The sequence below is a fragment of the Natator depressus genome, chromosome 1 (genome assembly GCF_965152275.1).
Source record: "Natator depressus isolate rNatDep1 chromosome 1, rNatDep2.hap1, whole genome shotgun sequence".
Taxonomy (NCBI): Eukaryota; Metazoa; Chordata; order Testudines; family Cheloniidae; genus Natator; species Natator depressus.
In genome coordinates, this window is record NC_134234.1 from 285,443,645 (window position 1) to 285,469,010 (window position 25,366).

The following is a 25,366-nucleotide window of genomic DNA, read 5'->3' on the forward strand; positions in this document are numbered from 1 at the left end:
CAGCTTTTCTGGAGGCTGCTGGGGAGCTTGGACTTCCAGACTTCTTGCTCTTGGGCAGCCTGCCTAGCAGCTGACAGGCTCTGGAAGCCTAGAAGCCCTAGGAGTCCTGGCTCTCAGACTAGCAGCTCCTCAGTAACCCAGGTTCCCAATGCTTACAGACTCCATAGCTTTGCAGCAGCCAGCCAGGTGAGCTGCCTTGGAATCTGGGCTCTCAGTACGGTTGGGTGGAGTTAATTTTATTCTCTACCCAGCCTGCTCTAGAAATAAGGCAGACATTTTTAACAATGAGGATGAATAGCCACTGGAACAAGCTACCAAGGGAAGTGGTGGATTCTCCATCTCTTGATGTCTTCAGCCCAAGACAGGACACCTTTCTGGAAGATATTCTTTAGCCATCCACAAATTACTGAACTCAAGGCAGCGGTAACTGGGTGAAATTTAGTGGCTTGTGATATACAGGAGGGCAGACTAGAGGAACCAATGGTCCCATCTGGCTTTAATCTCTATGAATGAAATAAGAACATAAGAACAGCCATACTGGGTCAGACCAAAGGTCTATCAAGCCCAGTATCCTGTCCTCTGACAGTGGCCAATGGCAGGTGCCCCAAAGGGAATGAACAGAACAGGTAATCATCAAGTGATCCATGCCCTGTCACCCCATCCCAGCTTCTGGCAGATAGAGGCTAGGGACACCATTCCTGACCATCCTGGCTAATAGCAATTGATGGACTATCTTCCATGAATCTATCTAGCTCCCTTTTGAACCCTGTTATAGTATTGGCCTTCACAACACCCTCTGGCAAGGAGTTCCAGAGGTTGACAATGCGTTGTGTGAAAAAATACTTTCTTGTGTTTGTTTTAAACCTGCTACCTATTAATTTCATTTGGTGGCCCCTTGTTCTTGTATTATGAGAAGGAGTATATAACACTTCCTTCTTTAGGGTATGTCTACACTACGGAATAAGGTCGAATTTATAGAAGTCGGTTTTTTAGAAATCGGTTTTATATATTCGAGTGTGTGTGTCCCCACAGAAGTGCATTAAGTGCATTAACTCGGCGGAATGCTTCCACAGTACCCAGGCTAGAGTCGACTTCCGGAGCGTTGCACTGTGGGTAGCTATCCCACAGTTCCCGCAGTCTCCGCTGCCCATTGGAATTCTGGGTTGAGATCCCAATGCCTGATGGGGCTGAAACATTGTCGCGGGTGGTTCTGGGTACATATCGTCAGTCCCCCCCTTCCCTCCCTCCCTCCGTGAAAGCAAGGGCAGACAATCGTTTCGCGCCTTTTTTCCTGAGTTACCTGTGCGGACGCCATACCACCGCAAGCATGGAGCCCGCTCAGGTAACTGTCACCGTATGTCTCCTGGGTGCTGGCAGACACGGTACGGCATTGCTACACAGTAGCAGCAACCCATTGCCTTCTGGCAGCAGATGGTACAGTATGACTGGTAGCCGTCCTCGTCATGTCCGAGGTGCTCCTGGTCGCCTGTGTGAGGTCGATCAGGAGCGCCTGGGCAGACATGGGCACAGGGACTAAATTTTTAGTGACCTGACCAGGTCATTCTCTTTAGTCCGGCAGTCAGTCCTATTGAACCGTCTTATGGTGAGCAGGCAGGCCATATGGATTGCTAGCAGTCCTATTGTACCGTCTTCTGCCGAGCAGCCATGAGATGTGGATGGTATGCAGTCCTTCTGCACCGTCTGCTGCCAGCCAAAGATGTAAAAGATAGATGGAGTGGATCAAAACAAGAAATAGACCAGATTTGTTTTGTACTCATTTGCCTTCTCCCCTGTCTAGGGGACTCATTCCTCTAGGTCACACTGCAGTCACTCACAGAGAAGGTGCAGCGAGGTAAATCTAGCCATGTATCAATCAGAGGCCAGGCTAACCTCCTTGTTCCAATAAGAACAATAACTTAGGTGCACCATTTCTTTATTGGAACCCTCCGTGAAGTCCTGCCTGAACTACTCCTTGATGTAAAGCCACCCCCTTTCTTGATTTTAGCTCCCTGAAGCCAACCCTGTAAGCCGTGTTGTCAGTCGCCCCTCCCTGCGTCAGACCAATGGCAAACAATCGTGCATCTGAGTTGAGAGTGCTGTCCAGAGCAGTCAAAATGGAGCACTCTGATTGGGCTAAAACATTGTCGCGGGTGGTTCTGGGTACATATTGTCAGGCCCCCGTTCCCTCCCTCCCTCCATGAAGGCAAGGGCAGACAATCGTTTCGCGCCTTTTTTCCTGAGTTACCTGTGCGGACGCCATTCCACCGCAAGCATTGAGCCCGCTCAGGTAACCGTCACCGTATGTCTCCTGGGTGCTGGCAGACGCGGTACGGCATTGCTACACAGTAGCAGCAACCCATTGCCTTCTGGCAGCAGACGGTGCAGTATGACTGATAGCCGTCCTCGTCATGTCCGAGGTGCTCCTGGCCACGTTGGCTGGGAGCGCCTGGGCAGACATGGGCGCAGGGACTAAATTTTTGGTGACTTGACCAGGTCATTCTCTTTAGTCCTGCAGTCAGTTCTATTGAACCGTCTAATGGTGAGCAGACAGGCAATACGGATTGCTAGCAGTCGTACTGTACCATCTTCTGCCGGACAGGCAAGAGATGACGATGGCTAGCAATCGTATTGTACCATCTTCTGCCAGGCAGGCAAGAGATGAGGATGGCTAGCAGTCGTACTGTACCATCTTCTGCTGAGCAGCCATGAGATGTGGATGGCATGCAGTCCTTCTGCACCGTCTGCTGCCAGCCAAAGATGTAAAAGATAGATGGAGTGGATCAAAACAAGAAATAGACCAGATTTGTTTTGTACTCATTTGCCTCCTCCCCTGTCTAGGGGACTCATTCCTCTAGGTCACACTGCAGTCCCTCAAAGAGAAGGTGCAGTGAGGTAAATCTAGCCATGTATCAATCAGAGGCCAGGCTAACCTCCTTGTTCCAATAAGAACAATAACTTAGGTGCACCATTTCTTATTGGAACCCTCCGTGAAGTCCTGCATGAAATACTCCTTGATGTAAAGCCACCCCCTTTGTTGATTTTAGCTCCCTGAAGCCAACCCTGTAAGCCGTGTCGTCAGTCGCCCCTCCCTCCGTCAGAGCAACGGCAGACAATCGTTCCGCGCCTTTTTTCTGTGCGGATGCCATACCAAGGCAAGCATGGAGGTCGCTCAGCTCACTTTGGCAATTAGGAGCACATTAAACACCACACACATTATCCAGCAGTATATGCAGCACCAGAACCTGGCAAAGCGATACCGGGCGAGGAGGCGACGTCAGCGCGGTCACGTGAGTGATCAGGACATGGACGCAGATTTCTCTGAAAGCATGGGCCCTGCCAATGCATGCATCATGGTGCTAATGGGGCAGGTTCATGCTGTGGAACGCCGATTCTGGGCTCGGGAAACAAGCACAGACTGGTGGGACCGCATAGTGTTGCAGGTCTGGGACGATTCCCAGTGGCTGCGAAACTTTCGCATGCGTAAGGGCACTTTCATGGAACTTTGTGACTTGCTTTCCCCTGCCCTGAAGCGCATGAATACCAAGATGAGAGCAGCCCTCACAGTTGAGATGCGAGTGGCGATAGCCCTGTGGAAGCTTGCACCGCCAGACAGCTACCGGTCAGTTGGGAATCAATTTGGAGTGGGCAAATCTACTGTTGGGGCTGCTGTGATGCAAGTAGCCCACGCAATCAAAGATCTGCTGATATCAAGGGTAGTGACCCTGGGAAATGTGCAGGTCATAGTGGATGGCTTTGCTGCAATGGGATTCCCTAACTGTGGTGGGGCGGAACCCATATCCCTATCTTGGCACCGGAACACCGAGCCGGCGAGTACATAAACCGCAAGGGGTACTTTTCAATAGTGCTGCAAGCTCTGGTGGATCACAAGGGACGTTTCACCAACATCAACATGGGATGGCCGGGAAAGGTACATGACGCTCGCATCTTCAGGAACTCTGGTCTGTTTCAAAAGCTGCAAGAAGGGACTTTATTCCCAGACCAGAAAATAACTGTTGGGGATGTTGAAATGCCTATATGTATCCTTGGGGACCCAGCCTACCCCTTAATGCCATGGCTCATGAAGCCGTACACAGGCAGCCTGGACAGTAGTCAGGAGCTGTTCAACTACAGGCTGAGCAAGTGCAGAATGGTGGTAGAATGTGCATTTGGACGTTTAAAGGCGCGCTGGCGCAGTTTACTGACTCGCTTAGACCTCAGCGAAACCAATATTCCCACTGTTACTACTGCTTGCTGTGTGCTCCACAATATCTGTGAGAGTAAGGGGGAGACGTTTATGGCGGGGTGGGAGGTTGAGGCAAATCGCCTGGCTGCTGGTTACGCGCAGCCAGACACCAGGACGGTTAGAAGAGCACAGGAGGGCGTGGTACGCATCAGAGAGGCTTTGAAAACCAGTTTCATGACTGGCCAGGCTACGGTGTGAAAGTTCTGTTTGTTTCTCCTTGATGAAACCCCGCGCCCCTTGGTTCACTCTACTTCCCTGTAAGCTAACCACCCTCTCCTCCTCCCTTCGATCACCACTTGCAGAGGCAATAAAGTCATTGTTGCTTCACATTCATGCATTCTTTATTCATTCATCACACAAATAGGGGGATGACTACCAAGGTAGCCCGGGAGGGATGGTGGAGGAGGGAAGGAAAATGCCACACAGCACTTTAAAAGTTTACAACTTTAAAATTTATTGAATGACAGCCTTCTTTTTTTGGGGCAATCCTCTGTGGCGGAGTGGCTGGTTGGCCAGTGGCCCCCCCACCGCGTTCTTGGGCGTCTGGGTGTGGAGGCTATGGAACTTGGGGAGGAGGGCGGTTGGTTACACAGGGGCTGTAGAGGCAGTCTGTGCTCCAGCTGCCTTTGCTGCAGCTCAACCATACACTGGAGCATACTGGTTTGATCCTCCAGCAGCCTCAGCATTGAATCCTGCCTCCTCTCATCACGCTGCCGCCACCTTTCAGCTTCAGCCCTCTCTTCAGCCCGCCACTTACTCTCTTCAGCCCGCCACTTACTCTCTTCAGCCCGCCACCTCTCCTCCCGGTCATTTTGTGCTTTCCTGCACTCTGACATTATTTGCCTCCACGCATTCGTCTGTGCTCTGTCAGTGTGGGAGGACAGCATGAGCTCGGAGAACATTTCATCTCGAGTGCAGTTTTTTTTCTTTCTAATCTTCACTAGCCTCTGGGAAGGAGAAGATCCTGTGATCATTGAAACACATGCAGCTGGTGGAGAAAAAAAAAGGGACAGCGGTATTTAAAAAGACATTTTATAAAACACTGGCTACACTCTTTCAGGGTAAACCTTGCTGTTAACATTACATACATAGCACATGTGCTTTTGTTACAAGGTCGCATTTTGCCTCCCCCCACCGCGTGGCTACCCCCTCAACCCTTCCCCCTCCCTGTGGCTAACAGCGGGGAACATTTTTGTTCAGCCGCAGGCAAACAGCCCAGCAGGAATGGGCTCCTCTGAGTGTCCCCTGAAGAAAAGCACCCTATTTCAACCAGGTGACCATGGATTATATCTCACTCTCCTGAGGATAACACAGAGAGATAAAGAACGGATGTTGTTTGAACGCCAGCAAACATACACTGCAATGCTTTGTTGTACAATGATTCCCGAGTACGTGTTACTGGCCTGGAGTGGTAAAGTGTCCTACCATGGAGGACGCAATAAGTCTGCCCTCCCCAGAAACCTTTTGCAAAGGCTTTGGGAGTATATCCAGGAGAGCTGCGAATGCCAGGGCAAATTAATCCTTTCACATGCTTGCTTTTAAACCGTGTATAGTATTTTAAAAGGTACACTTACCGGAGGTCCCTTCTCCGCCTGCTGGGTCCAGGAGGCAGCCTTGGGTGGGTTCGGGGGGTACTGGCTCCAGGTCCAGGGTGAGAAACAGTTCCTGGCTGTCGGGAAAACCGGTTTCTCCGCTTGCTTGCTGTGAGCTATCTACAACCTCATCATCATCATCATCTTCTTCGTCCCCAAAACCTGCTTAAGTATTGCCTCCATCTCCATTGAAGGAGTCAAACAACACGGCTGGGGTAGTGGTGGCTGAACCCCCTAAAATGGCATGCAGCTCATCATAGAAGCGGCATGTTTGGGGCTCTGACCCGGAGCGGCCGTTCACCTCTCTGGTTTTCTGGTAGACTTGCCTCAGCTCCTTCAGTTTCACGTGGCACTGCTTCGGGTCCCTGTTATGGCCTCTGTCCTTCATGCCCTGGGAGATTTTGACAAATGTTTTGGCATTTCAAAAACTGGAACATAGTTCTGATAGCACGGATTCCTCTCCCCATACAGCGATCAGATCCCGTACCTCCCGTTCGGTCCATGCTGGAGCTCTTTTGCGATTCTGGGACTCCATCATGGTCACCTCTGCTGATGAGCTCTGCATGGTCACCTGCAGCTTGCCATGCTGGCCAAACAGGAAATGAGATTCAAAAGTTTGCGGTTCTTTTCCTGTCTACCTGGCCAGTGCATCTGAGTTGAGAGTGCTGTCCAGAGCGGTCAAAATGGAGCACTCTGGGATAGCTCCCGGAGGCCAATACCGTCGAATTGTGTCCACAGTACCCCAAATTCGACCTGCCAAGGCCGATTTAAGCGCTAATCCACTTGTCAGGGGTGGAGTAAGGAAATCGATTTTAAGAGCCCTTTAAGTAGAAATAAAGGGCTTCATCGTGTGGACAGGTGCAGGTTTACATCGATTTAATGCTGCTAAATTCGACCTAAAGTCCTAGTGTAGACCAGGGCTTAGTCTTCCTATACCACTCATGATTTTATAGACTTCTATCATATCCCCCCTTAGTCGCCTCTTCGTGTAGGACAGTGCAAGCAGAGAGATTCAGCATTGTCAGTGTGGTTGCACTGAACTATTTGGGTTTAAATGAGTTCTGTACAACTGGTTCCGTTACAAATGGTTCATTTCTTTTGTGTAGACAAGGCCAAAATGCCAGAGCAGAAATCCAAATGAAATCAGAAATGGTGGTAGTGTAAAACTAGGCAGTTCCTTGTTTGGAGTCAACTCCAAAGGCTATCCAAATTTCCCTTAGGGTTCCGAAGAGCTCTTCAGGACACTTTTCTAAAAGTCAGGTGCCCTACATGGGTATGAAAATATTTTTCAATTGTGCAATTAGCACAGGCCATACCTTTATTTATCCCACAATGAACTTGCAACAGCTCTACTTCCCTTTTTGACCATGGAGCTGGGCTGCTGTAATAGCCCCCTTGGTAGAGCTTCCAGCAAGATTTCCCTACCTCTTGTAGCTTGTTCAGAATACTGCATTGATTGAGAAGCCAGGATTCTATTACTCTCCCACCCCACTACATAGCTCCTGTAAAATGCGGATACAGCTACTCTTGCTATGGGTGTTATGAGCCGTAGGGTGGAATATTCATAAGTGCTTAAGTGAATTAGGAGGCTAAGTCCCATTTTCAAAAGTGACTTAGGATATGTCTACACTACAGAATTAGGTCGAATTTATAGAAGTCGGCTTTTTTAGAAATCGGTTTTATATATTCGAGTGTGTGTGTCCCCACAGAAAATGCTCTAAGTGCATTAAGTGCATTAACTTGGCAGAGTGCTTCCACAGTACCGAGGCAAGCGTCGACTTCCGGAGCGTTGCACTGTGGGTAGCTATCCCACAGTTCCCGCAGTCTCCGCTGCCCATTGGAATTCTGGGTTGAGATCCCAATGCCTGATGGGGCTAAAACATTGTTGCGGGTGGTTCTGGGTACATATCGTCAGGCCCCCCTTCCCTCCCTCCCTCTGTGAAAGCAAGGGCAGACAATCATTTCGCGCCTTTTTTCCTGAGTTACCTGTGCAGACGCCATACCACAGCAAGCATGGAGCCCGCTCAGGTAACTGTCACCGTATGTCTCCTGGGTGCTGGCAGACACGGTACTGCATTGCTACACAGTAGCAGCAACCCATTGCCTTGTGGCAGCAGATGGTGCAATACGACTGGTAGCCGTCATCGTCATGTCCGAGGTGCTCCTGGCCACGTCGGCTGGGAGCGCCTGGGCAGACATGGGCGCAGGGACTAAATTTGGAGTGACTTGACCAGGTCATTCTCTTTAGTCCTGCAGTCAGTCCTATTGAACCGTCTTATGGTGAGCAGGCAGGCGGTACAGATTGCTAGCAGTCGTACTGTACCATCTTCTGCCGGGCAGGCAAGAGATGACGATGGCTAGCAGTCGTATTGTACCATCTTCTGCCGGGCAGGCAAGAGATGAGGATGGCTAGCAGTCGTACTGTACCATCTTCTGCCGAGATGTACCATGCAGCCATGAGATGTGGATGGCATGCAGTCCTTCTGCACCGTCTGCTGCCAGCCAAAGATGTAAAAGATAGATGGAGTGGATCAAAACAAGAAATAGACCAGATTTGTTTTGTACTCATTTGCTTCCCCCTCAACCTCAAGGATATTTAGGCCTGATTTCAACGGGAATGAGGAGCCTGCATACCTTTGAGGAGCTGGGCCCTAAGTCACTCAGGCTCAGATTTCCAAGGGTATTTAGGCATTGCTGCACTCAGCGTCGCAGCAACTAACTGATTTAGGAGCCTAAATCTCATTGTCAAAATGGATTTAGGCACTTAGGAGTTTAAATCCCATTGACTGTCAGTGGAATTTGGAGTCCTAAGTGCCCAGATCCCTTCTGAAAATGACATTTAAGCTCCTAAATCAGTTAGGTGTTGCAATGCTGAGCACAGCAATGCCTAGATATCTTAAAAAATCTGGGCCTGAGTCGCTCTTGAAAATTCATTATTGTTTATGTAGAGCCTGGCAGACCCTTGAATGGAAGGTGCCAATAATGCAAATTATGATTATTATTACTTTAAATTTTGTAATTGCCCTGTCTGTTCTCCAAGCATCTCTGTAGGGATGTTTTTAAACATTTATCACTAGTAAATGATTATTGGGATTAGCTTTCTGCAGACTGAGTTGAATATTTATGGGTATTTATGTGTGCATAAATAATGGGGCAGATTCGAATGTCATTTGCAATAACATAAATTTGGGAAAGCTCAGAAAACTGAGATTCTGACATCATGCGGTGAGCTAAGGCCATGGGGCCTTAAAAAAATTAAGTCTATAGTTAGGTTTGCCAGGTGTCTGGTTTTTGACCGGAAAGTCCAGTCAAAAAGGGGACCTGGCAGTGTCTGGTCAGATTTACTGACCGGACACCAAAAGTTTGGTTACCGCGGGTGGAAAAGAGCAAGCCAATCAACCAAACATTCACAAATAAACACTCTTTGCCTGTTTCACATTATTAGAGCTAATGGCCAGATAAAGCCTTAGATACTGTAGATAGGGTTGCCAACTTTCTAATTGCTGAAAACCGGACACCCACTGCCCTACCTCTTTCTCCTGAGGCTCCAAGTCATCAACCAGGTCATCAACTGTCAGGTCATCAACCAATGCCAGTCCCTGCTTTAGGGTCAACTCCTACCTAAATCTCATGGGCAGGCAGGCAGCAGGCTCTGCGTCAAACTGCAGCTCCCAGCCCAGGAGCAGAGGGAGTCCAGCTGGAGAGGTGGAGGCAGGGAGAGGGGAGAGTGCAGCAAGCAATGGAGGGAAGGAGGAAGAAGAGCAAGCAGGGAATAGAGTCTGGGGGAAGAAGAGTGAGTGGGGGATGGGGCCTTGAGGGTAGAACAGCACAGAGATGGGAAGAGGCAAGGGGTGGAGCCTTGCAGGGAAGAGGTGGGACAGGGGGTGGGACCTCAGGAGAAAGAGGTAGGGCAGGGGGTGTCCGGTTTTCAGCAATTAGAAAGTTCGCAACCCTATCTATAATATCTAAGGCTTTAGCTGGCCATTAGCTCTAATAATGTGAACCAGGCAAAGAGTGTTTATTCTGAATTTTTGGTTGATTGGCTTGCTCTTTTTCATTCTTTCTAGAGAATCTTGTAGTTAATGTGAAAACACTGCAAACATGAATTAATAACAGAATATCAAGTTCATTAGGAACAGCATATTAGTCTCTCCATATATGCAGTGCCTTGAAAAAGAGCTACGGTTTGTTAAGTGCTAAGTATTAATATGATATTAGCTTTCTTAATTCTTGCCACTAAAAAACAAAGTTTGGGAGCAATGCAGCCATCCCAAACTCATGGCAATCAAATATTTATACCACCAGACCCCAATTATGAGTGTCTATGTGACCGTGTATATACTCTCTCTCTCACACACACACACACATTCATTCATTCAAACAGGTTTATAAGGAATACATAAGAAAAAATCTCCTACAGGAAGACATATGTTCATCATCTTGGGTCTTTATTGTCCAAATTACTTATGCAGCAACACAATGATTTGTGGTTTCGGCATTGCCAGGAAGGGCCTTTATTTATTCAAGACTAGTGGCTTTTAGGGTTGCACATCCCAGAGGTGCCTATAGGACCTTGAGCTTCCTCATACTTTAGAGTTCAGAGGATCACAAAAGAAAATCCTCATACTACAGGCAGATGTATGTCGATGCTTAATTTTTTGAGCATGCGGAAAATGCAATACCAAGGTCAGCTTTTCCAGGTCAAGGCTAATTACGAAAAAGAATAGAAACAACCCTGAAGTTGTTCAGGGAAAAGAGACAGAAAGAAGATTGTGAATGCTTCCTGTGTTCCAGAGGAAATGAACGTTTCCTATATTCCTTTTTAAATCAATTTCTTATGGAAATCAGGAGATGCTTTGTATAATTTTATGTCACTGTTAAGGAGCAGGAAAAAACTGCCTTCATCTCAGTTAGTTTGTGCCATATAGTTAACTGGATTGTCTCCATGCGGGGTTTAATCTGCAGCTTTTCAAAGTGTGTCAGGTAACGTGCAGTACACAAGCTGCACAAATAGCATTCACACAAGGCACTTGTGCCCTCTTTCCATGTGCATCATTCTGTAAAGAGGGTGATGGCTTCCCATCCCATGGCCCTTGCTTTGCTGCTGAACAGTGTGCATCGTGTCATTTTTCTTGCTGTGCATTGTAAGATGCATAGCGGAAGCCAGGAGAGTTCAAATTTTTAAAAATTCCCATGTTTCCTCTGTCTCTGCCCCGTACTTCCTTCCTGGGTGGGCTAGCACCACTTTCACATTACCATCGGCCAGCATAAACCTGGCAATGCTCTGCACTGCAATGCTGGCAACCTTGAATATGCAGAGGCTGTTTGGGCTGTATTTCAACACCCAGACCAGATGACTTCAGCTTGGGACGACACCTAGCACACCACCGAGCAGATGACATGATGGCAGCAGCACCTCCTCCAGCTGTAGCAGGAGCTCCAACAACAGAGGAAGCGGGATGAGAATGAAGAAGAAGACACAGAGCAACTGATAGTATAGGAGCAGTTCCTGGAGCAGCTTCATACCCTGCAGTGCCATTTCTGGGCTTGGGAAACCGGCATGGACTGGTCGGAAAGGGTCATTCTGCAGGCCTGGGATGACCAGCAGTGGAGAGAGAATTTTGGGATGCAGAAGGCAACCTTGTTGGAGAGCTGTGCTGCCCTAATGCTGGAGCTGGAGCCGCAGTGCACCAACAAGCAGTGCCTCAGACCTCTGACCAAGCGGGTTGCCTTTGCCATCCGGAAACTGACCACCCCCGAATGCTACCAGTCCATAAGCAACCAACTTGACATGGGGAGATTGACGGTTGGGGCCATTGTAATGCAGGTGTGTGATGCCAGGGAAAAGAGGCTATTGCACTGGTTTATAAAGTTTGATAACACTCAGGAGATTATAGATGGCTTTGCATGCATGGGATTCTTCATGGGCCTGATGTGCCTATTAGTGGTGCAACCCCTCCCCACACCACCAGGAATGAGAATTCATACACAGAAAGGGGTATTTCTCCATGGTGCTCTAAGGGCTGTTTGACCATTGTGGCAGGTTTCTAGACACACATTGAGGGTGGCTGGAAGGGTCCACGATGTTAGGATCTCAGTTCTGTTTACCTCAATGGAAAAAGGAAGGTTTGCCCCCAGGAACACTATGGACATTAATGGTGTGGCCCTGGCTCCGTCTATTCTGGGAGCTCCAGTTTATCCTCTGCTTCCTTGGTTAATGAAGCCATTCACAGCCTGCTTGGACAGAAGGAAGAACTATTTAATTACCATCTCCAAGTGGCAGACTGGTGGTGGAGTGTGCATTTGGCCATTTGAAAGGAAAGTCTTGCTCTTTGTGGAATGGGTGGGAAGCAGCAGAAAAAACATGCCTAAAATTAGGGCAGCACGTTGTATTTTTCACACTATTTGTGAGCGTGAGGGAGAAAGCCTGAATGGTAGGTGGGAGGCTGAGATGCAGAGACTTGCTCAACAGTTTGAGCAACCTGCAAGGTAGCCAGTACAAAATGGAAACAGCTGGAGCAGTACCGTCAGGTGCAGCTGTACGTCGAGCTGTTAACCAGTGCGGGATGGGCTGGACTGAACAGTTCAGTATTGTTTCTGCGTGGTGGAGGGGCACTGTGGTGGCACTCCTTATTTTACCTTGTGTCTTTGCTAGATACTTTTGTAGAACCTTATGAACGATAGAAAACGTAGAACTGTTCTGGGTATGATGCATTGTCGACGCCTTCTGAATGATGCTGTCAAGGATTTTATTATTAAACAATCTATTGTAGACCAAGCAAAACTAAACCTTTAAGTGAAATGATAATGAAACAACGCTTTAAAATTTTTTGAAACACTGTGTTAACCAACTGTGCAAGAAACCTTAGTGAAACCAAACTGCAACAATGCCATGTAAGGCACAATGCAAAAAGAGGGGAGGAGCTTAAAGTCACTGACAAGTAGCCGTCTTAGCCTTTGCCTCTTCTTGTTCGTGAGCCTTCTGGTGTTGAGTGGCGAGGCTCGAAGGTACCAGGAGCGATGGAGGCCTCAAAAGAGGAGATGCAGCTGTTTTCAGTGCTCTGATCTTGGGTGTGTGAAGGGGATGGCCTCTGGGAGCGCTGCTGTGGTACGGCAGGGAGGTGTTGCTTTTGTTCCCAGTAGCCTGTATTGTCCTTGTGCTACATCACATGGCTGGGTGTGGGTTTGCCGTACTGCATTGTCTGCTGCCCTAACAGCAACATGCGCTGCAACAGGGCCTCCAGAAGTTGCCTCTCTAGCTCCCTATTTTTGAACACTGGCTTTTGCCATGGCAACGCTGTCCCTGGCACCCACCCTACTGTCCTTCACCACTCCCACAATTTCTCTGGAGAGCACCTGTCTGTCCTCAGATACTGCCTCCGTCTCTCCACTGTTTTCAGGGGGGTTGGAGGGCACTCTGCAATGAAGTCTGTGAACATTTCTGCCTGACTTTTCTGTTTTCCCCACCTCACATTTGCCAGTTGCTCAGCTGTCGATAAAGGCCCTGCCCTTGAGGATCAGGCTGGTGCAGGTGCATGGCTGAGGGAGGATTTAAACCTCTCCCCCAAAGGTGGTTCTTGGTTGTATTCTACAGATGCTGTGATAGTATTTTTGATATGTGCATTTCTGACTTTACCTCCCTGAGATTCTCCCCAGTCGGGGGCGGGGGTACCTCAGAGATGGTAAGTGGTGTGTGCACTTGGCTTTTGGTCTGTGCGGAACATGACGGGTGGCTTTGCTGTCGTGCCTTGGAGGCGATGTGTGTCTGTGGTTGAGGAATTATGTTTTCATTCTTGTGGAGAGGAGCGATGGGGGGAGGGGGAGGTTGGGAAGTATGTTCCTGGACTGACTTTGCAGTTTTGCTGTGCCTTGCAGGTGCCCTTAAGGTGTGGCAGGCGTTAGTGGGGTGAATCTGGGGGTGAGCTGGATAGCAATCCTCTCTACATCCCTTTTAGGCTGTCCTGGCTCTCAATGACATTGTACTGAGGCTAATGACTACGAGGCAGAGAATGGCCTTACTGAAAAAGGCAAAGGGCAGATCAGCAAAATATGTTGCAAAGCTATTCACCAAGGTGGTCCCCCCAGAAATGCTGTGGGGAGCTATACCAGGGGGGAATGACCCTGCAGCTATTCCTCATCATGTCCAGACAAAAGCTAAGCAATCTTTCAGTCTTACATTTTGCTTTATTTCCCCTGCAGACATGATGAAAGTGCAGAGAAAAACAGATAGGATTCTGCATTGACTGTGTGAAGCAGTCACTGTTATCAGTCGTTCTGTATGTAAGCCTGTGAAAAGCCACTAAGGGCATGTCTACACTTCAATAAAACCCCCACAGCACTGAGTGTCAGAACCTGGGCTCACCAGGCTCAGGGCTAGAAATTGCAGTGTAGATGACTAGTCTCAGGCTGGAGCCCAGGCTCTGAGACCACCTCCCATATCAGGGTCTCAGAGCCCAGGCTCCAGCCTGAGCCCAAATATCTGGACAGCCATTTTTAGCCCTACAGCCTGAGCCCCAAGACCCTGACTCCACTGACCCGAGCCAGCCACTGCCATCCCATGGGTCTTTTATTGCAGTGTAGAGATGTGCCCTAAGAGCTTTGCTGTCGCTACAGTAAAGCTTATAGGAATGGGGCCTTTATACCTCAGCAGGGACAGGGGGCTGTCCTCTTTGTAACTTTACAGACACGGAATGTCCACGTCTACCTCATGTAAACTGAGAGCACTAACTAAACTTATTGCCTTGGGACCAGTGTCTCAATAAACTCATATTTCCCCCAATGGCATGTTTTCATTATTTGAATTTGCCATGGAAGGAGGGGGTGAGATACAGGCCGTGGCTGCACCATGCTGCTGGCTGTCACTTTAAGCTGGTGAATGGGTTAGAGAGGAAGAAGGCAGGGGTTCTCTGGGAAGGCCAGATGAGGGAAGGGAAAATGAAAATAGATAGATGGGCATGTGCTCTCTAGGGCATAGGCCTAAAAATGGTTGATAGTCAAGTCTTTATCATGAGAAAGTGGCTGATTGCCCAGCTGGAGCAGCTGCCATTTTGGAAATGTGTAAGGGGAGGGGGCTGAATGGACAAAAAGGGCTGAGGGGGCTCGGACTGGAAAGTGTCCTAGCTCTCATTCATCTACATTGGCTGCGGCCATGAGGCACCTGGAACAGATGGTGGCCCAGCAGTATAACACAATGATCGATTGTGAAGCTAGATACTTACATGCTGAGGTTCCTTTCATAGGATCGGCCTCCTTAGCCCTGGCCTGGGTTGCTGCCTGGGAATCAGCAGGAGCTGCAGGGCTTGCCTTCTACCTGACCAGTGTCAGGGTCCTGAGTTCCAAAGAGATCTGGCTTTCCAGGGAGATCTCTTCACTGTCTTCCTCATGCTCACTCTCCAATGAGTTTTGCTGGTTGTCCTCAGGGGACAGGGGAAGACAGCAGCCAGCAGGCTCCACAACCTTCCTGGGTTCAGTAGTTGTGCAAAATCCTGTCCAGCTCTTCAAAAAAATGGACAGGACTTTTTCCTGATGGATTTTTTTCTGTCATCCATGGTTTTAATGTAAGGCCTCCTGAGCTGTGTGCTTTTTATCCAGCACTGTCCCAGTTGTGACCCCCGCTCATGGACAGCTGTTTAGCAACATTCACAAAACGATCTTTATTATGGTGGCTGGCCCCAAGAGCTTCCTGCACCGAGGCATCTCCCCAGATGGCGATGAGATCTAGGGTCAGCACAGCTCCAAGCTGCTGCTGGATACATGTTGTCGAGCTTCTGGCATAATATCGTAGCAATTCTGATAGGCTCAAATCCAGAAGCAAATGGGCAAAATCTGGCACTGTGCCAACTTTTAAACAGGAGAGGGGCCACCCAGTCAACTTGAAATGAGAGCAGGGGAGGCCACATAGGTAAACAGACAGGGCAGCTCACTCACATGCAGTGTGGGATAGCCACTGGAGGCCTGCTAACACAGTGTCCAGTAGTAACATTGCGTGGACACAAACAATGCACTGCACTAACTCAGTTCACAGCAAAGTCAGTTCACATCTAAAGAGGCTCCAGAGCTCACGATAGTTAGTGCGTGATAATGAATTGTGGTGTGTGTATTTTCAAACTAGATTACCTCAGCTGAATCCGGTTTAAACCTCCCCCTCTCCCATGTAGATAACCCAAATTCTGCACTCAAATAAGACCATCCAATTCTCAGTCAAAGGGACTTGTGTATGTATATCTGAGGGCACAATTTGAGCCTTAGTAGTTTAATCACCAGCTGTGGCAAAATTACTTTTTGTTCTTTTAGAGACGCCTTTCAATGATGATGCAGTAAAGCACCTTTGAATGATTTAACCTCCCATTAGATGAGTGTGATTGGGTTTGGGATAAAAAAAGCTTCTGAAATTTAACATGGGCTGACTAGCTCTTTGCCCAGAATTAGTGAGGTGCCATTGTTGCATCACTATTTCTTTGCACTTGGACTAGAGTATGTTGATAGATGTAACCAAAACCTGACTATTCTGAGATGTGATGGAGAAATCATCAGAATCCTAAGGAAAATGTGAAAAATAAAGGCAGAGCGTGTAGCAAGATCTCTGGAAAGCTGTGGGTGACATCACATACGGATGGGAAGGCACTGCAATCAGGGGCCTGTGTCGCCATGGCACAATGGAACCAAATTGCGCAGCAACAACCTACAACTTCCACAGCAGCAACAGCTAAATTCTAAGGCCACATTAACTTATTCTACCACATATAATCCCCTAACACACACTGTGATGGTTCATAGTTATAAAAAACCTCATTGATGTTACATTCAGCTGGGATTATTTTTGAGGATGGGATTTTCACTATGGCTTCCAAAAGCCCCAGTTCCATTCCATGGGCCTTTGTTGTCCAGGGGCCCAGCTAAGACCTGCCTGCGCTTACTATGTGCCAGGGAAGTAGAGCGATTATAGCCCCACTTCAGTGGCTCATCTGAATTCAGATGATCAATTTAAGGTACTGCTTATCAGTGGGAGCCGGAGGTTTTTGCATTGCCAGCAGTACGGAGGCTGATTTTACTGGAGTCATTGATAAGCACATTTTTGGAGCAGGGAACCTTAGCTTTGCCTTGTCTGGTGGCTGTTTGTAAAGCATGGTTGTGAAGTCTCTACAGATTCATTATAAATAGTTAAGGTGACATTGTCTGTGGGACCAGAGTGAGCCAGTGTTGCCCTGACTTTGATAGGCAGAGCGGGAGCGGGCTGGCAAATGCCAGACCTTTTTCTCTTAATTGCAGCTGTTTTTTATTTTATTTTAAAGAAGCTTGGTGCAGGAGAAGGAGGAATGAGGTGGGGTTGTGAGTACCCTGGCCAACAGAGAAAACAGACCAGCTGATAAGGGCAGTAGAAGAGTGAGAGAGAAGCTGGAACTCATCAACTGATGGCGTAACTGGGTGTGATAACGCTGGGTTGCCAAGAGATGATCTCTGATGGAGGAAAACAGAGTGAGGCTGATTGACTGATGGAGGGAGGCTGTCCCAAGGCACAGTTGTGGGCTTGGTGAGCCAGAGTCCCAGAGGATGTAGCAGAACAAACAGGCAGGAGCTCAGATGGAGCTCAGGGTCATTTGGAACATTAAGGACCGCGAAACCGCTGCACTGGCACAAGCTGATCTTTCGATGGTTTTCTGATTTGCCTCATCAGATTTGCTTATCTTGTTGAAAAAGCTGGACACTGTTCTCTAAGCGACGCACCCTGTTGGTGAAGGAGAGCAGCAAACTAGACAGACTCCGGTGGTGCATCCTGTGGAAGGCAGAGCCAAAATGAGGTGCCTTGGAGAAAACAGGCAGCACCTCAATGTGTCCAATGACCCTGGCATTTCATTGGGGTTCCTGCCTGTTTGTTGTGTGATGTGGATGGACCCGAACAATCCCGAGATGTATAGGTTGTGAACTTTGGCAACAATATGGGCCTAACCGTGTCTTGGACAGGAGACTGATACTGCTTGGCTTCAAGCTCCTTTGCGGTCCAATGCATTGTAAATACATTTTTGAACATTCTGTTAATCATGCCTCATAAAATCCTTATCTTACAGACTTACGGTAGTTTTAAGGATGATCCTCTGCAGTCCAGGCAAGCCCATAGCAGCCCCTCCCACGGAGTTGCAGATTGTTTTCAAATGTTGATTTAAGTTTTAGAATTTGTTTTATTATGTGATAGTCCTAAAACTATGTTTTTATGGGTGAATGTGCTCCAGTGTAATAAAACTGTGCTTATTTTTCTGTCTACTCTGTGAACTAAGAATAAAATGCCTCGCGGGACTATATACATTTAATGGATTTTCTGAATTAAAAAAAAACCCCTCAGATTAAAATCATAGTCTTTGGTGGTCCTACCCAATAGCCTGTTACTGACACTCACACACAACTTGGAAGTAATATTTTTAATGCTGTGACTTCTGCTTTCAGAGTACTCTTCTAGTGAAAATTAGGGTTTCTACTCAGTTTTGGGATCCACTCATACCTCACTTATACTATTTTCACTCCCTGGTGAGCATTAATATAGTGTACATGAGGATCACTGCTCTCATCCTCTCCAGGAGCTGCCTCACTGTTGCTGACTGTAAGTCTATTACTTTATATGACAGCTCTGACTTTTTTGCTGTCATTAATTATGCCTGCACTATTATCAGGCCCATTTTTGAAGATTTAGGTCTATACCTCTAATTGTTTAATCTTGTAATTTCCCCTTTTGCTATTGAGTAGATGAGAACAGTAAGATTGTCTGCTATATCTATAACTAGACTAGATTATGGAGGCAACTCTTTACTGTTAGTGCTGATGCAGTCCTATTATTTGGAGCACAAATGGTCAACGCATTTCCTTATCAGAGATACCACTGGTCTAGTATCTTAATTGCTAATAATTATTTACTTCATGTATTTTCAGATTGTACTAACCGCAAGACTGTTCACTTTGAATATTGGAGCATCTGCAACAAAGATTGAAGGAATGAGTGTCTGTAGCAGGTGAACCAAAGGAAATACTAAAGGGAGGTAGGAAAGAGATCCCCAGTTGTGGGGAAAAGGTAATTAGAATGGAAAAGAGGTGATGGAAGGAATGATTCTGAAACCTTGTTCACGGCATTGCAGTGAATTAGCAAGAAAGGTACTGGCAAGCTAATTGGCAGAAAAGCTCTGTAGTAATGATGGAAAACAGAGGGAGAACAAATGCAACATAAGGGTAATGGTTTAGTACAACATATGACTGGACCAGGCAGTCCATAGGGAAGACACAATAAATCAACTGTAGCGATTACTATACATGGGGAAATCAAGGACTAAGGTGAAGTAGCTTCTGTAGGGAACATAGCAGAATGGGAAAGCCACTCTGGAATGAAGAAAAGTGTGAATCATGCCAGTACGTGAAAAGGAGAGTGGAGTGCAAATGTACAAAAATAAATTTGTTTTTAAAGTATGGCAGCCAAAGTATTTCCTCTCTCGCTCTCTCTCTTACACACACACACAACAAGTGTGTTATGATAATGAGAGTGATAATGCTATAGGTCACAATAGTTTCCAATTCAAAGAAAAATATGGCACCCAGACTAATATTTCTTGGGTTTTAAAAATAAATGGAGAAAGGAAGACTATGGGAGATTCTGAGCAGCTGTGTCCCTAGTGAGATGGGGGAAATTAACAGAAAAACGATGTGAAAGAATGCAAAGGTGTGAAGGATGGAAATGATACTTCATTATGGTGTCGGGTAAAGAATGGGGTATGACAAGGCTGCATCCTGTCTTCTGGGCATAAGATCACAGGAATTGCCACACTGGATCAGATCCATGGTCCATCTAGTCCGGTATCCTGTCTCCAACAGCGGCCAGCACCACATGTTCAGAGGGAGGTGTAAGAAACCATGCATTAGGCACTGTTGCATACATGGGCAGTGAAACCACTGTAAAAGGAATACTAGCCAAGTTCCTGCAGCAACAGCTTTAGAAAACTCCCCAAAACTGATGTGAGAAAATGAACTGATGTGAGTTTAGTGACAGAGGTGAAAGCTTATCATAACCTTTGTTAAAGTTGTGCTGGACAGAGCAAAAACATGGGACTTGATCCTGCAAACACTTGTGCATGTTTTAAACATGAGCAGTCCCATTGGGAAGTGCATCATGGATAGATTTATTGGAAGATATCTCAAGAAGACAAGTGGGAGTGAGGTTATCTAGAGGAATGACTAATAAGAAGATATGGGGAGTTAAGCACAGTTACAGAAGTTCAGTGAGCTGGCCGATCCACTAGGTGGGTGGGTTACAGCTGGAGCATAAGATCCGATAAAATAACAGGAAGAGTTGAGTGATGGCAATCAGAGGGAAGAAGACCACCAGGAAGACTGAAATGTGAAATGGAATGGTCCTGTAACACTGTTGAGCAAGGAACAAGATTGGAGCAAAAGGGGACAGAAAATGCAATGAATGAAACTGCTCAGATCTCTGCTTCAGAACTGAAGTTACGTATATTACTTCTCAGTACTTGTGTTGGGATTATGTTCTAGGTTATTTGCCTTACAAAATAACCAAGTTCAAAAAGTACATGCCACAAAACACTAAAAAAAATAATGGTTATAGATTAGGTATGTTGAAAAAAGTAGCTTGGAAATAAACTAATACAGAGAATATGCATAACTAAATATATGGACTAATAAGATTAGAACAATCACAGTAAGAGAGTGAGGCACAGTTGCAAACATATGGGGCATATACCATGTGTGGGCATATACCACAATCTTCCAAACTAACCCTGTGTCTTTAAAAACAACTCCCCTTTAACTCAAGCACAAAGATATCTGTACATTATTCATGGTTCTCACACAAAAATGACTTACATACAAACTTTTACAAATTTGGCCCAGTGTGACCAAACTTTATTACCCATTTCATGGAGCTGTGACAAAAGTCTAAGAATCAAACAACTTGGGGATCACAGAGGCTATTATGTTTATTGTGCCGAACAGACTGTGATAATCCATTAAAGGACCATTTTCAACAAGCAAGCGATTCAAAGTACAATCATAGGCAGCAACTCTACATGAAGAACAAAGCAAAAAAGGAACAGGAAAACAGTAAACTGCAGTTAAACATCTTGAAACTTGTTTCCTGCAAACATACCTATCTTGCAGAAATGGTAGAAAAGTTTAATGTCCAGTTTTATTTACTAGTGACCAATGACAGCAAAGAACAGTCCTATAAAATTTATCTCCCATAAAAATAAACTATATATATAAAAATTTTATGATGTTCTCACTGTTTCAATGGCCACAAGCAGTTTTCAGTCTGAAAAATGAGGTATAGTAGGCCCTAAGAGGTAGTAATGTATTTTGATTGTACTACAATATATAGACAATATAAGATGAACTTCATCAGATCTGTAAGTCCCTCGGAGCTAGATCCACATGCATCAACTACTTCTGTTTCATCTGTTGAACACTATGTTTTTAAAAAAAACAAAATGCATTTGCTGAACATGAAATTGTTAGGACCTGATCCAGCGTCCTTTGAAGTCAACTGGAGTCCTTCCATTGACTTCAATGGGCAATGGCTGCAGTCTTTAATGAGCTGCAGAATGGATACGATTATCCCTTGTTTAGTTAACATTAACATGTCTAGTTTTACTACTCTGATCAGCTCTTTCTCAGCAATCCCCGAGAATGAGCCCTCTGCAGTCTTTTGAGGAGATCCTTGTTTCTTGATATCACGTCTTTGAAGAATCCAGTAAGTAGTTATCTTTAGGTGCATTTGACTCAGTACTAAAGCCATACCGATAGAAGCCTTCCTGAGAAACTACCCCCGGCCCAGTTAATATTACAATGTCACAAAGCAGATGTACTGACTAGGAGAGAGAGAGAGCGAGAGAGAGAAAGGAATAAAAAAACTCTACATAAGAAGCATTTAAAATAAATCAGGTTTGAAACATATTACAAAAATCACATTTGTGTAAAATACATGAAAATACTTGTCAAGTATTTTCTTACAATCTACTAATTTTTTTTTAAAAAAACACACATATTTGTGATTGCATTATGCAAAAGCTGAGCTTGTTGCTTCCCACCTACAAAGCTTCAAGTTTCTTTGAAGGTTTTTTTTTGTTTTTTGTTTTTAATATGAAAGTAATTTAAAATGTGTTCATTTCCAGCAAAGTTCTTTTACAAAAAATAGTTTTGAATTAGGGATTAGTTGCAGTCCTAACTGTTTCAAACATCTCAAACTATTGCTGAAAGTAACAAGTTCATTCCATTTAAAGTCTGGAGGTAGGTCTTTGTCAATCGATTAGTCCATTTCTTTAAACAATTCATTTGAGGTACAAACTTGGACAGTAATATTTAAACATTACAACTAATTTTTTTCTATGTCATGTAGTGTCATTGAAAATTATCCTTACAAACCTATGAGTAATTCAGTACAAAAATATATTCAAGTTAACAGTACATTACACAGAAATCTAGCAGAGAATAGGAATAAGTACATTAAAAAAAGAAAAATACATAGTCATGCTGAAACACATTGAAAATATTGCGTCATTAAGTGTTGAAGAAAAAATAAGGAGAAAATACAGATATTCATGATTATTTACCCAAAAATAATTTCCTGCATTGTATGTGTATAGCAGCATGTATTTATCAGGCTGTTGAGTTAATTGTAAAAATCAGAGGTAGTATTGAATAGTGGGGTAATATTGCATCTGTTGCTAAAAGTGCTGCTTTGAGTGAAAAAGATGGAGAAATGTCACTGGAGTAAAACTGCCCAGTGAACCATCCTATGTCAACGTATATTGCTTAAAGTAATACACAAGCTCACTTGAGGTACATGGTGTTGATTCTTACATCAAAACTGGTGAGTAATGAGAAGAGATTCATTCCCTTTGAAATATTGATACATGAGGGGTGAAATTAGGTGAGGTCACACAAACCATTTTTTTCTTGGTTCAGGTAAGTTCCTGATTCGTTCTGGGGTACCTTTTCATGATTTTTTCCTCCAAAACCACTGTAATTGATAAATCTATGTCTTTATATGGCTTGAGAGTGTTTTGGTGTTAGTCACCTCTAGTTCTGTAAAACGTGTCTGGCTCTGCAGGAAGCTGAGTCTACCTGAATTTCTAGTTTCCTGAAGATGAGTGCTGTGAGTTTTGTTTATTACTACTTCTGCTGATATGTTTGTATCTGTAAAGTATACAACGTATCTTTGTCTTTCTTCCCTTTTGCAAAATGAAAGTACCTATTTTTCCTTTCTTTTGATTATCGGCTGAATTAAGTGAAAAATCAGCTCCCAATTCTTCCTGAAATAACAGTAAGTTTAAAAAAAAATCAAGTACAAATCTACAAGAAGGTTACAAAAAAAAGAGTAGTATCTATCCCTTATCTTTGGTGTCCTAAACAGGGAGTTTACTAAGCTAGGGAGTGGGTTCTTGGAGGTGTTGTAAGGCCAATGGTGTTACACACCAAGCCTTTCCTATTTAAATGCCCGTTATAATTATGTTACAAGTCTCTTGTTTATATGCAGTGCAGTGAATGACTTAAATCTGATTCAAAGCTTTCCTGACCCAGTCACCCTTACTTAGCAGCTCAAACAAACTATTAGTAGGTTAAGAAAAAAGAAAACAGTAATTAAAAGTTGCATCGGTAATCTGTGTCCCCTTTGTGTTACAGCAGTTTTTCACTAAACATGGGACTGTGAAGGGATTACAAAGAAGGTGATTAATATAGTCTTTTTTAAGGTTATGTGATTTCCCCCCCCCTCCCCAAGGCATAAGTGGAAAGACCATGGCATAGAAAATAAGTGGTCAAGGCAGCGTCTTCTCCCTTCAAAAGACCCAACTGCTGATGAGGTAGAAATCGAATGGTGTGGTCTCTTAGTCTTCCTCTGCAGATTCTTGTGAGGACGTCTCTTCAGTTTCTTCAGTCTCTTCCTGGAATACACAAAATAAATAATTACCATTGTATCTATGCCTTTCAGTTACAAAGGCAGACATGGTTGCCACTGAGTGAATGAACACTCTTCATAACTTTTACATTATTTCAAGAGTCCTCCTCCATGATACCTCCATACCTATGTAAATTAGAACAGAAGACAGGCCCTACTGGGTCAGACCAAAGGTCCATCTAGCCCAGTATCCTGTCTTGCGACAGTGGCCAGTGCCAGGTGCCCCAGAGGGAATGAACAGAAAAGGTAATCATCAAGTGATCCATCCCATGTTGCTCATTCCCAGCTTCTGGCACACCATTCCTGCCCATCCTGGCTAATAGCCATTGATGGACCTATCCTCCATGAATTTATCTAGTTCTTTTTTGAAGCCTGTTATGGTTTTAGCTTTCACAACATCCTCTAGCAAGGAGTTCCACAGGTTGACTGTGTGATGTGTGAAGAAATACTTCCTATTGTTTGTTTTAAACCTGCTGCCTATTAATTTCATTTGGTGACCCCTAGTTCTTGTGTTATGAGAAATAGTAAACAACAGTTCCTTATCTACTTTCTCTACACCGGTCATGATTTTATAGACCTCAATCATATCTCCCCTTAGCCATCTCTTTTCCAAGCTGAAAAATCCCAGTCTTATTAATCTTTCCCCATATGGAAGCCGTTCCATACCCCTCATCATTTTTGTTGCCCTTTTCTGAACCTTTTCCAATTCCAATATATCTTTTTTGAGATGGGGCAACCACATCTGCACACAGTATTCAAGATGTGGGCGTACCATGGATTTATATAGAGGCAACATGATATTTTCTGTCCTATTATCTATCCCTTTCTTAATTATTCCCAGCATTCTGTTTGCTTTTTTGACTGCCGCTGCACATTGAGTGGATGTTTTCAGAAAACTATTCACAGTGAGTCCAAGATCTCTTTCTTGAGTGGTAACAGCTAATTTAGACCCCTTCATTTTATATGTATAGTTGGGATTATGCTTTCCAATGTGCATTACTTTGCATTTATCAACATTAAATTTCATCTGTCATTTTGTTGCCCAGTCACCCAGTTTTGAGAGATCCTTTTGTAGCTCTTCACAGTCTGCTTGGGACTTAACTATCTTTAGTAATTTTGTAAATTGGAAGGAAATATTCTCCTCCAATGTCCAGCTATGCCTGTCCAGACTGTGGATCTGACCTCTTACCACCAGATGGAGTTCAGAAAGAAACCAAGAACTTGCGGACCTCAGCCCTCTTGGAAAAGGTACTGTCCTAGCTGACCACATCAATTCATTTTCAGTTGTCTTTCAGTCTGCCCACTTTTAATACTTTAGGACCTATGCTGCTTTTATGTTGACTTAACAGAGGTGAGACTAAATAAATAGCTAGGAATTGGAGGAGTTTTTGAGTACAACAGTAATTATCTTGTTGTTTTGGGTTTGACATTGGGGTGACTTTGATCTCGACATTTCTCATGCCAGAGGTACATTAACTAGATGCAACCTTACTCATGTGTTTAAACTAGCAAAGAGGAGAGCAGCATCTTCATTAATACCAGAACGCTCTTTTAGTTCTGATGTCCTCAGACAACAAAATGAAG

General features: G+C 45.2%; 1 protein-coding gene across 1 annotated transcript in view; it reads right to left on the bottom strand.

Annotated features, from left to right (window-relative positions):
* Window positions 1-20,716: 20,716 nt before the first annotated feature.
* Window positions 20,717-25,366, bottom strand: part of HMGA2 (high mobility group AT-hook 2) — a 166,542-nt gene continuing 161,892 nt past the window's right edge. Inside the window, exon 5 of the mRNA XM_074942099.1 lies at window positions 20,717-23,768. Coding sequence (XP_074798200.1) covers window positions 23,712-23,768 — 57 coding nt within the window. The 3' untranslated portion in view covers window positions 20,717-23,711. The remainder of the gene's footprint in view (window positions 23,769-25,366) is intronic.